Source organism: Balaenoptera borealis, assembly GCF_965194805.1.
Source record: "Balaenoptera borealis genome assembly, chromosome: 4".
In the NCBI taxonomy this organism is placed as follows: domain Eukaryota; kingdom Metazoa; phylum Chordata; class Mammalia; order Artiodactyla; family Balaenopteridae; genus Balaenoptera; species Balaenoptera borealis.
This window is the reverse complement of record NC_138861.1, coordinates 113,937,538-113,951,063: the sequence shown is the minus strand read 5'-3', so window position 1 is coordinate 113,951,063 and position 13,526 is coordinate 113,937,538. Positions and strand designations below refer to the sequence as shown.

The 13,526-nt window shown below is 43.3% G+C and overlaps 1 protein-coding gene across 3 annotated transcripts in view; it reads right to left on the bottom strand.

Annotated features, from left to right (window-relative positions):
- The window catches only part of STK32B (serine/threonine kinase 32B), a 342,757-nt gene that overhangs the window by 108,390 nt on the left and 220,841 nt on the right, over window positions 1-13,526 (bottom strand). For all 3 annotated transcript variants that reach the window (XM_082389996.1, XM_082389998.1, XM_082389997.1), the window contains exon 4: window positions 9,921-10,094. In XM_082389996.1, the coding sequence (XP_082246122.1) occupies window positions 9,921-10,094 (174 nt within the window). The remainder of the gene's footprint in view (window positions 1-9,920; window positions 10,095-13,526) is intronic.

The window sequence follows — 13,526 nt, the reverse complement described above, 5'->3', positions numbered from 1 at the left end:
CATCAGTAACCTTTGTCACAGAAGATCACATTTATTGAACACTTACTAGGTACTAAGTTGAAACATGCAACACACATTATTTCAGTTTGTTCTTTCAACACCCCAGTATAGTAGAGTATTAGTTTCCTGCAGCTACTGTAACAAATGACCACAAACTTAGTGACTTAAAATGACAAAATTTATTACCTTACATTTTGTATGCCAGTCAGAGGTCTGATGGAAAGTCAAGGTTTCAGCAGGGCTGCTTTCCTTCTGGAGGCTCTTGGGGAGAATCTGTTTCCTTCCTTTTCCCAGCTTCTAGAGGCCGCCTGCCTTTCCTCGCTCATGGCCCCTTTCCCCATCATCAAGGCCAGAAAAGAATGGATTGAGAGTTGAGTCCTTCTCACACTACATCCCTCTGACCTCTTCTTGTGCCTGCTCTTCCACTTTTAAAGAGCCTTGTGATTCCATTGGGCCACCTGGATAATCCAGGGCAATCTCCCCATCTCAAGGACAGCAGATGAGCAACCTTCATCCACTGGCACCCTTAATTCCCCTTTGCCATGGAACATAACATGTTCACAGGGTTCAGTAATTAGGATGTGGACATCTTGTGGGGAGGGCATTTTTCTGTCCACCACCATTTTTGTCTACAGGTGATAAACCAGAGCTTCAGAGCAATTAGATGCTGTGCCTGAGCTCACAGCACGGAAGCCTCCTCTATCTTAGCGGAATCCAGGCTTTTCACCACCGTGCCTTCCTGCTCTTTGCTCCCGAAAACAAGGAGCTACGCTTGCTGAATACTTCATGTGTGCCTGACACTTCACCTGCATCACGTCATTCTGTGGGCGATCGCTCCTCTTGTTAACGGAGAAGCAGACTCAAGTCAGAGACGTAATGGACTTACTCAAGGTCTCCTGCGGCTGGACCACGATGTGGGAACTCTCAGCACTACTCCTTACAATGGGAGTGGTGGGCCAGGACCCTGCCTACAAGCAGGAGATGCCCTTGACCCCTCCCCTACTGTCAGGTACGGAGTCTGGTTTCTCCTCTTCACAATCTCATTTCCTGTGTCCCACCACTTTGGTCAGAGGTTGGGATTGTTTGTTTACAAATTCCACTGGTCATCAAATGGGACCCAAACTGGGAGCCAGAGAGAGCAGGCTACTGCCCAAGACTCAGCCAAAGCCACTGAAGCCACGGGTTAGGAAATGGTTCACTTCCACTGCCATTACATGAGGGACAAGCCTTTGCCAAAGATGACGTGGGATTAGCAGCCCGGTCATATTTCACCCCTCGGCACAATCCCTGTCCCTACAGCTTAGAGGCATTTGATTTTCCAATAAACTGATATCGGCCACTGAAAACCAACACCCCACCTCACTCTGCACACAGTTCCCTGGGAAATGCATGTAGGCCATGTTGCCAAATTATCAGGAATAAAGACAGTTTCTCTTTCCAGAGTTCAGGAGGCACAAGCATAAGGGAGTGAGTCTATTTACCAAAAAAAAAAAAAAAAAAATCATAAACACACAAGCATTCCAAAGTAAGGACAGGAACGCTAGCCCCATCAGTTCGTGCAACGCAAGCTGAAAACTGATGCTGCCCCACAAGATAATGAGCAACTCATCTGGCAATGCCAAGGGCTTCAGGGACGGAGGAGGTTGAATATTGCCACAAAAAGTAGAGTTATATTTGTATGTGAACACAACAGCAAAAGGTATCACCTTTTCCTGAGAGTCAGTCACATGATTTTTCCTTCGCAAAAGCCTGGGTAATAGAAAGATTCTATGTGTAAATATGATTAGAGAACTTGACTGCCACTTATTATCAGTATAGAGACAGGAAGAGCTTGGTGACTTGAGGCGTCCACTTAGTGTTTGCTCCCAGGCGAGTAATTTATTCCCTATGAGACTCAATGTTCCCACCTGTAAAATGGGGCTGATAATGGGCCCCACCTCTGTTGGCTGGTGTTGGGATTAGGTGAGATCATACCTGCAAAGTACTTAAAACAGAGCCTGGCACAAGCAAAGTGCTCAGCAAATCTTTATCTCCATCATGGGTGTAGCATCTTACAAACAATGATTTCTATTTTGTTACCTACCAATCACAGATTTCAAATATGGGGATGATCCACTGCATTTAAATTCTTACTGTACATAAATATGAACAAAGCTCAGTTCCAAGCCCTGCCCTAGTAAGTAATCTCCTTCTCATACTATTCCCACCCAAAGACACACAATGCCAAAAATCTCGTGTGTGTGTATGCACGTGCTTCATTTACTTTTTACCTGTCAATATTTTTAAATTAAGTTGTCCACAGGGAATATGAATGGTGAATTCAAAGCGGAAGTTTGAAGCATATGCTGTAAATAAGTGAAAATCCTCAAAATAATGGGAGAATTATTTTTCACTTGCACACTTTTTAATCTTTTGAACTTTATAACACATACACATACTCTCTATTAAAAAATAAGACCTGGACTTAACGCTAACAAAACCCATAGCAAAAAAAAAATTTTACTTCTTTACTTTCTCAGTTTATTCAATAAAGTGACAAAAACTTGTAATAGGGAAGAACTTTGTATTCTACTACAGGTTACTCACTAAAGGGATGTTAAAGTATGCATAATGGTCCATCTCTGGGAACCCTGCCTCCCAGGTAATGGGCATTAAGCTAAAATACCTTTGTTTAGCTCACAGGAAACATCCTGACCAGGCCCACCTATGAATGACAGCAGCAAGGAGAAAATGAACACATCCCCTCCAGAGGCTGACCAGAACCAGGAAAAGTTTGGCTTTATTCCCTCCCCTTTTAGTATAAAAGAAGCCTGAATTCTAACTCAGGCAAGATGGTTCTTTGGGACACGAGTCCACCATCTTCTCAGTCTGCTTGTTTTCCTAATAAAGTCACTCTTCCTTGCCTCCACAACTCATCTCTCGATTTATTAGCCTGTTGTGTGGTGAGCAGTATGCACTTGAACTCGGTAACAAAATGATAAACTTTATATAACTTAGCATTTGTATACTTATTTTCTAGACAATTTGTAGAAATGAGAAGTGGCTTTGAAAAGCTTGCTCTTCTCAAAGATAATGCTAGTTTAAAGAAAGGTGCTTGCTAGTGTTTCAGGATTGAACTATTATTTTTCCTAAAGATAAAAAGGAAAAGAAAAAGATTTCTGACAAAGCCCATAAAGAAGCCCTCAAATAAAATTTATAATTAGCTTTAATGATAGAGAGGGCTTCACAAATATTTGACCTATTAAGTAGATATTTTCTCAAGGCTGAATACTTTCAATAAACAACTCCAAGGCAAAGCTGAAGATGCTTCTCATATATCTGATGAGATTTCTGCCCTGGAAAGGAAGCCTGTGAGTCTGATGAAGTGAAGGACCACTGGGATTACAAACCTTTGAGACTATGAGTTAATCTGCATGTGATGCAGGTTCAGGGCTGGAAGCAAAATAAAATGCACTATATAAATAATCAGACTTCATCGAGAGATTTTCCCAAGGGAGTAAAGGACACTGCCCTAGGACTTTCAGGAATTTTCAGACCACAGTTTGGTAGAAGTAACCTCACTGGTGAAAATTTTTCTTCAAAAGAAGTTTGAAAATGTTGCCCCAAACCCACTTCGATTAGCATTTAGATCACTGCTCTGTTCAAAACAGTGAACAAGCTTGCTGTTTACAGGCTCATATTTATGTGATTGGATTGGATCTAAAAATAAAAGACAAGGGAGAGAATTACTGGTGTCTTGAACCTCACCTGAGCCAGGAGCTCTCTTCAAATCTGCTCATCTCCCCCAAATTGATAGATGTAATGCAACAGCACCTGCCACTGACCAAGGAGACTCCAAGAAGCCTTTATTGTTCATTTCCTTTATTTTTCTGATGAAAGGTAGTTCTTCAAAGCACTACTTTATGTATCAAAAGAATTATGACTACATATTGCAGTGGAACTTGGAGAAATTTTTAACATCAAACATGAGATTTCAAAGGAATTTCATGCTTGTGCCTGGCTACTTTGGGCCCCACCAGAAGTTTTCAAAAGGCTGACTCCTCAGATATCAAGGGATATTTGGGCAGAAAAGTTACAGGAAGCAGTGCAAGATTTGGGTAGTGACTTATTGAATTTGAACTTGTATTTTCAAGTAATTTCAAGTAAGGCGTGTCTTTCACTTCTTTCTTTAGTACTTCTTCATTGATTCAATATGTAGTTAATGGAGCACTTCCTCTGTGCCGGGCAGTGAGTCAGGGGTGACCTCAGGCTAGGGGCGTCACCACCAGAAGCCCTCCCTGCTTCATGGGCACTGCTGGAAGAGCCTTCCTCAGGGGCGGTTGTGAGGAGTCGATGAGATCCATCCATGCATATTTTTATGTTCAGATGTGCAAGCACCCTCACTCATATAAGTGTTTTATAAACAGTTCAATGCAGAAAGCCAGGATAGCATGTGCTCATCAGCATGGGATCTGGGGTCAGAGTGTCTTGGTTTGAAACCTGGTTCCATGACCTGCCAGCTGTGTGCCAGAGTGCAAATCACCCAATTGCTCTGAAAAATTAGGATAATCCTAGTACCTAGCCCATTTGATTGATGTGAGAATTAAATGAGATGATATTTGTATGTATATGAATATACACACATATGCATATATATGCACACACATATGCAAACACACACATACACATGCGTGTATGTATGTGTGTGTGTATATATATATATATAGTTTAAAGTAGTGCTGACACACAAGAGCTTAATAAACTTGATTCACTGTTGCTGTTGTTAGTCATCTGCTTTTGTATGACCTGGCCCTTCTGGGTACCTAGTCCAGTAACCAGCTCTGGCTGAAGAGCACCCCGGGGAGGTGCCTTCAGTGAACGTCATTCTCGATTACCAGTTGGATCACATCACTCCCAAGCTTCAACCCATCAATGACTGACACCAGCCGGAGCCTCAGGAAGTGCTCCCCGCCGAGCTGACCAGCTCAGGCTCTGCCCACCCAGGCCTCTCAGTAGGAGCCTGTCTGCCCAGTGCCTCCAGCGTTCCTCTTCTCTGGGCTAATGTCTATTTGTCCTACAAATCACATTTGCGTGTCCCAGAGGAAGCCTTGCCAGCCTCCTCTGTGCCCCCTGCTCTGCCCCCCACCTCAGTCTGGGCTGGGTGCCCTCCTCAGAGGTCCCACCCGCCACTGTGTGGTGTCCTGTCCTGGGTCCCCTCTCTCCCTCGGACTGCAGTAATTTGGCCTCTAGAGTGGTTGTCTCTTCGACCCGGGGAATCTGCTCAGGTGCAGGCAAAGGGTCCCACCCATCATTTTCTTCCCGGGGCTGGCACACTTCTTGGCCCAGGGTGTTTTGAAAGAATGAAGGGCCAACTCAAGTGCTCTAAAAAGTAAATCTTCTAATTGTTTTAAGACAATGATTTATTTTGAACCCACAATGGTATTTTCCTGCTTATGCACTTTCAAACTTACTGGGTTATACTCTGAAATGACTTAGATCTACATCATCCTCAAAGGATGGAGATTTGTCACCACTAAGTATAAATGAACACTTGGTTTCAAAATCAATTCCCCCAGATGAAAGAAAGAGGGATGAGGCACCTAAAAGACCCCAGGCACAGTTAAATCCTTTATGAACTTTTTCTCATGGAATTTGCATCTCATGGAATTTGTGAAGTAGGTGTCATCAGGCCCATTTTACAGATTAGGAAATGGAAGTCCAAAAAGCTAAGTCACATGTCTGAGTCCACCAAGATGGAAGATAGAAATTCTTGGCAATTCAACTCAGGCTTGCATTTGTGGAATGATTCTACCACTTGCAAGTGTGGCTACTTGGAAAGAAGCAACATTCATCAGTCTGTATAAAATATGGCATTGACAGTGTCTTGTACATATGCAGTAGGGGACTTACATATTCAGCTGTTGAATGAATACAAAACATTGCACAACATTATCCTATATCCCTATGCACAATGTGTACAGACACACATAATTTCAAGTCTGTACATACATACACAATGAAAAAGAGATTTATTGAACCATATGGGAGGGGGAAAAAAACCCTGACTCAAATCTCTGCCAAGTCTGTAAGTTTAGAAATGGTAAGGTAATTCCACTTACTTTTAGTGGATTGTTAAAAATGTCCTTACATTGTTGGATAGCTCCTTTTCTCTCAGGTAGATCTGGAATCTGAGGGCAGATGACCCCACATAGAGCAACATAAAAACATTTGTTGAAATACAATGAAATGGTTCCAAACCACCATGCTCTTCTGTGACAGTTCCATTTTCCGCCTGGTCTATCGTCAGCTCTGCTCTGGGATGTTGGCATCTGTCTCACCAAGGTCCACATGACTCAGTGTCTGGGGGGATGTAGGCAAATAGATCATCTATTACACACTAGCGGAGGAAGGACTGTGATAATGGGTGAATGACACTTGTACAATAGGTTGGTAAAGAACTCGCTCCTTTCATTGCCTTCAAAGAAGCCCAGCCAGCCCACAGAGGCTACTCTGGTATAGGGTGACCTTCCTTAACAAATATAGCACAGTGCTTATAAACCCAGATTCCACAGCAGGAATGCCTGTGGGCAAAAGCTAGTCAATGACTGTGTGAATGAACAATGGACCTCAGGAAATACTCTGCGTTACACTGAACAGTCCCTTTACTCCTATTCGACCAGGGCTGCTGCTGCTACTATTACTACTACTACTACTGTTACCACTGGAACGACTACACTTCCTCCTCCTCCCCTTCCTCCTCTTTCGACCTCTCCTTCCCCTCCTTCCTCGTCTTCATTTGCATTTTGTTATGTTTGTTACTATTTGTGTCAAAATTATACAGGGGAACAGTTCCAAGAATCAAATTGTGCGGAAAGTTTTGTTACAATATAGCAACAATCCCTATCACTTTCTCCCTGATTTTTCCCTCTCCATCCATTTATCTCTCCCAGGCTATAATTTTGGTATTTAGCTCCTTATCTTGAAATGACCGCTGTACAGGACTCCTTGACTTTTCAATTTCCGGCTCCATCTGCTGGCTTCCCACTATGGAAGACGAGTATGTAGGAGTCTTTCCTTCGTGTGTCCCCACAAGGCACACTCATCTTCCCATTTCCTCACTTCCCCTCATGGGGTATTATTGTATTTTTGGTTAGGTCAATTTTTAGGGGTTAGGTGATTATGATTAAGCATGCTACGCAGAGATGATTCATGTAGTAAATTGTATGATATGCAATGTCCTGTCCAACACTTTCATTCCCTGGAGTTAAAAATTATCTTCTATTTATTGCTGAGTTTTTTCCCTGAACTTCGCATTTATTCAACTTCAGATTCTTTGCCAAATAAATAAATATCTCAAGGCAGCCAGATGTCTTAGGAATTCTATCAGCTCACTCTTCCTGAAGAAGTCTCTCCCAGGGACTTCTGATCTGACTCCAATCAGAACTGGTCATGGTCTACACTGCAGGCACAGCTGACATCCTTGACCCACCCATCATCCGGAAGATTTCCTTTGCCTCTCTCTTCTTTGCTGGAGCTCCAGCTTTCCGTATTCCATTTCTTCCTCCTTGATTTAGTCCTTCATTTTAGTGGAGTCCGTGTCATTTTCTAACAGCTACTTGAGAAAAGGTATATGAGAAGTATATTTTTTGAGACCTCGAACTTGTGAAAACGTACATCTCACATTTGATTGATAAGCACGTTTCCACTGCCTTCTGGTGTTTGATAATCCCAAACTATTGTTCTACAGTGCGAGCTTACTGGATCCAAAGTTTGTTTTGATGTATGTCTGTTTCTAGTCACTGTATCCTTGGTGGACCCTTCAGTCTGGAAATTCATATATTTCAGGTCCAAGAGATTTTCTTTATTTCATTGATGATTTCTTGCCCTATGTTTATGTTTTCTCACTTTTCTTTCTTCCCTCCCTCCCTTCCTTCCTTCCTTCCTCCCTTCCTTCCTTCCTTCCTTCCTCCCTCCCTCCCTCCCTCCCTCCCTTCCTTTCTCTCTCTCTCTCCTTCTTCCTTCCTTCTCTCTCTCTCTGATATTGAACTTACTGTACTGGTCCTCTAACTTTCTTATATTTTCTTTTTGTCTTTTTATTCTACTGTGCATAGGATATCTTCAAGCTTTATCTTCCAAACATTTATCTTTTGAATTTTTCATTTCTACATTCATATTTTTAATTTATAAGAGCTCTGATCTGATGTCTGTCTTTTGAATTTTAAATACACACAGTACTTCTTATTTCACAATTGCAAAAATCTTTTCATCCCGCTGAAAATACTGACCATAGTTCTTCTGATAGTGTCTTCTCCTGGCAGAGCCTCTGTTTATTCCAAGCTTTTTTTCTTTTTCCATTTGACTGCGTGGCTCTCACTATTCATGTTAGAAGATTTCTCTGGATGTCTGATAATCTTTAGTTGTCACTAACTTAGTTGGGAGCTTATAACAAATGAGCAGGGCTTGCTGACCCTGAACTACACTCCAAGGATCTTGGGGAACTTCTGATGTCTAAATCTCTTTCCTCTTGGCTCAGCCAAACCCCCACTGAAATCATCCAGGTGTCCAGCCTGGAGGAGGAAGGCCTGAGCCCAGCTGGAAGTGGGGAGGGTGTGTTATCTGAGCATCTGGTATGGATGCGTCTACTTAGTCGTGCTATTTTCAGTACCATATCCCAACTCAAGAGGCTTGATGTCTTTCAGTCCAGACACTCTCTATTTTACTCTCTTGAGGGAACAAACCTTCAGTCTTCCGCTTGGAAGAGGAAGGGACAGCCATCCAGTTATTCAGGATGGGTAAGCAGATTGGGGGTTCTCAATACATCTTACAAGGCTTTCAAACAATGAACCTCATTTTAGCCTCTCTTTTACCCCCTCTTCCTCTTTCCATCGATACTGATGACTGTCCATTCCTGAGCCTTGCGGGGGATTCTTTAGTGCCTATCAATTCATGGTTCTTCCCAGGGACAACTCAAAATTCAGTTTCTGGCATCCTAAGCCATTTACTACTCTACATATTCTTTCTAATCCCCCTCCCCACCATGTTTTGCTATAGTCTCCTCTTTAGTTTTCCCCATCCTTGTGAATTTACCATTTTTCAAACCCTCCTTACTGTCATTTTATGGAGATTTTAGAAAGGAGAAACTGTAAGTGTGTGTGTGCACGTGTGTGTGTTTCATCTACCGTCTTTACCCTGAAGCTCAAGTTCTTGTCTTTCCCAAGTCCTCCAAAACTGTATAAGTTAGAAGAAGATCCACTAGGCACGGTGCAAGACGATGGGTGAACAGATTTGGAGCTACTCACGCTGGCCCCCTCCTCTGTGGTCAGAGAGAAGACTTTATTAATGAAACCATTGCTTTCTGAAGCCTCTCGCTGGCCTCCTGCCTCTGCAGTCAAACTTGCCTTGCTCACCAGGTTGGATGTGGTGGTGCTGTGCACAGGCGGGGAGAAGCAAAGGCCCTGAGGAAGCAGCAGAAACTCAGAGCTTATATCCAAAGCCCAGAGCCAGCACTGAAGCCTCCCAAGAGGAAGAAATCCTCCATGATGCACAGCATTGATTTCAAAGTAAGGAAAGGAATAGAGTAGAATCCCTCACATTCCCATCTCATGCCACTGTGACTTTTCTAACCTGACGCTAGAGGGACAGAACATTCCAGCCTCCCAAAGACACACCAGAATGGAGAAGCAAAGGCCAACCACCAGCCACGTCTCTAAGCAGTGGGGTACCAAGAGAGGAGGTTACACAGGCAGTGGGAGTGTTCCACCTCGATGCATGTGACAAGGGAGTAGGTAGAGAAGGTAAAAGCAATAATAAAGCTGTTCTGCTTTTTATGATCTCCATGTACTGCCACTTCTAAAGAATGTCAGTGAGAAAATACTCTCGATGGCTGCAGACTCCCCCCCATCACACCCTACCCCCCAGCATCCCTCCAGCAGCCTGGTTACCTGTGGATGATGTGATACCTCTGCAGATACTCCAGGGCCAGGGCCAGCTCGCAGATGTAGAGCTTCACGGCCCCCTCTGTGAAATGTACATTCTGTTGCAGGTGATAACGTAGGTCCCCTCCCAGCAGTAGATCCACCACCATGAACATGTCCTCCTCGTCCTGGAAGGAGTACCTAGGAGCACCAAGGGGCAGAGAAAGTTAGGGATGGAGATGACTCCAATGCCCTCAAGACCGATGCCCCCATTTTACAGAAGAGCAAAACTGAGGCTCAGAGAGAGGCACTAATGCTGCCCAAGTTACAGTGTTCTATGACACAGCACCAGTCCTCTGGCTCACAAATGGCACTTGTACCAATACTGGACTCCAACATGTTACTTGGTTTTTAGTACATGCTTTAATTAGATGTTGTCCGGACTTAAGTAGCTGGTCTCCAAAGCTGCAGCCCCTTCTCCACTCATTCCCCTGTCCTCCCCACACATGCTGCTCCCCACAAGGATCTTGTTTCTGCAGCCCTTGAAGGCAGTGATGCTCTGGTAAGACACACCCAGGCTTTAAGGGAACTGGCAGTTTCTACTCACATTGCTTCTCAGAACCTGGCCAGAGCCCAAGCCCTGTGGAGAGGCCACGAGAAGGAAAAACAAGGTGCTCTGTTCAAGAGCCCCAGCTGAGCACTCAGTGACAGCCAGCGCCAACCAGTAGCCGTGAGAGTGAGCCACCTGGGGAATCTGGATATTCTGCTGCAGTCCCAGCTGCCATCACATGGAGCAGAAGGGCCGCCCCGATGAGCCCAGTCAACTTACAGAACATGAGATAATGAAATGGTTGTATTTTGAGCCGCTAAGGTTTTAGGTGTATTTTCCCCCCAAAGCAACAGAAATTGCACTTAGGCCTTTTAAGGGCTGAAGCACCAACATAAAAACCCTGAGAATGGCGTTAAACAATTGTAAACTAGAATCACGTCATAAAATGTCGTCACATTCCGTACAGAACCATGAACTGTAATAAGGGCATCACAGAATGACAGGATGTTGTCCTGGATGCTTAGATCTGTGTCTCAGATCCTCGACTATTAGACCCGGGCCAGCCAGGCCATTCCCCTCGTTTGGCAGAAGGGGGAAGAAGGGCCTCAGTGAGCCACTGTCAGGGTGAAAATAAGACTCAGACCTGCCACTCTCATGGAGCTCTTACAACCACACGCTGCTGAGATGCTGCTGTAACACGTACTTGCTGTGTTTCCCTGACCTGGGCGGGCGGCCCTGAGGAGGGAGCCTGATTCGGCCACACGGGAGGTGGCAGACCATGTGCTTATGGGATGAGGGACTCCAGGGATGGAAGGAACCTTAAATGCCATCTACTCCCACCAGCCCTGTATTACAGAGATTGGGATCCAGAGAGAGAAGAAATGGCTGCCCAAGAGTCACAGTTCTGCTTGTATATCTCACCTGCTGTTCATAAGGGTCAGAATCAAAGCAGGGACGAGGGGGGTGATATACTGTGACCTTAAACTGTAAACTTACCAGATGTTTACAGAGTACCTGTCCTGTGACAGGCATTGGGCGGTGTGCTGGGGACACTGGGACAAAGCAATTGTCCTCACTCTGAAGGGGCACACAGTCCCCTGGGAGAGAAGGGCTAAGTCAACAGTCAGTGGTCATGCAGGGGGACAGGGGCTCTAGAAGTCTCTCTGGGGTGCAGTGGGCATGTGGATGGAGGAAGTCAGCTCTCCAGCAAGTGAGGTGGGTGGAAAGGTCTTTGCAGATGAAGGGTACCCTGGGTCTGGGACACACAGCGACTGTGACCCAGACAGAAGGACAGCATGAACCTTCTGGTGCTGGGAGTCCAGGACTCTGTAGGGTCTTGGGGACAGCACCTCCCGTCCCCCCAGTTTCAGCATCTTAGCCACTGACAATCCAAGGGTGATGATGCAGACCAGCTTCTTCCATTCTCTTTCAGGCTGACTTCAGGGCTGGAGCAGTGGCTGCCTGCCCAGGCAGGAAAGAGGTGGTCCAGGGGCTTGTAGGGTTGTCCAGGGCCACCTGGAGGGCACCAGCTGGACTTTATATTTGGTTCAGGACAAGTATAAGCTGTCTGGTGCGTGATCACTGCTCCAATTGATGCATTGCAGGAGTTGGATGCTCGTGAAGATGTTAAAAAATAAAGCTTGCCCAGGAGTCTTGCCCAAGGTAGGCTCCCCAGCCTGGAGGCACTGGCCTTTTCCAGACACTACGTTTTCTGGGTGGACTATCTGGGCCCATGCGAGGATGGAGAGAATCAAACAAAGATGCTCTTGACACACTGGAGCATGGAGCAGGTAACCAAGGGCCTCCTTAGCCAGCACTGTAAAAGCCACGCTTCAATCTGTCTTTCAACATGGTCATAGCCATCTGTATTAACCTTTTCTCCTTCGTGGGAATTTTAGAATAAATGTATCTGGTTTCTTGAAAAACTCTGACTTTTGTTGGAATTACGTTGAATTTACAAATTAAAGAGAATTTGCATTTTTACGATGCTGGAACTTTCCAACCTTTCCATGAACATGAAATATCTATTTATTCTGGTCTTCTTTTTATGTTTGTCAATAAAGTTTTATAATTTTCTACTTAAGGGCCTGGCATGTATGCATTTTTTTATGACTTTAACTTTTTATTTTATATTGGAGTATAGCTGATTAACAACGCTGTGATAGTTTCAGGTGCACAGCAAGGCGACTCAGCCATACACATACATGTATCCATTCTCCCCCAGACTCCCTTCCCATCCAGGCTGCCACATAACATTGAGCAGAGTATTCTGATATTTTAAAATAAATTTTATTGCTATTGTGAAGATAATCTTTGAAAGTAAGGTGTACTAAATGGTCATTGCTAGGGGAAAATACACTCCGGAATTGCTTATGTTTATCTTAAATCTAGCAGCTTGGTTGACCTCTTGGTTATTAGTTCTAATACCTTTCTTATATTTTTTCCACTTATTATATGAAGATGATTATGTGTTCTACAAAAAACTGCCATGTTTATACTCCTGCAATCCTTATGCTGTTTACTTTTTCTTGTTTTATTTTACTATCCAGGACCTCCAGTAAAACATTGATTATAAGAGGTGATGCTGGGCATTTTTATCTTGTTCTGGAATTTAGTAAACTGTTTCTCCATTAAGTAAATTGTTTGCTGTAGATATTTGATGGATATCATTTATCCAGTTAAGAAAGTTGCTTTCTAGACTGCTAAGAATTTTTATCGAATGGGTTCAAAGGTTTTATTTTATTTTTTTTAACATTAAACTGTTTTTGCATTTCTAGACTAAACCTTACTTGATAAACACACATACGTATATGTATATCTATGTGTATATATATATACACATATATATGTATCTGTGTATTATATATAACATATAATAATAAATAAATATATAAGTATATATTTATAATATATATTTTAAATTTATAACTTATATAATATATATAATATAATAATGTATAATAAATATATATATAAGTATATTATATATAACATATACTATATATATATGTATACATATATATATATTTTTTTACTGGGTTCAGGTTTATTCATTTAGGATTTTTGCATCAAACGTTCCAAGT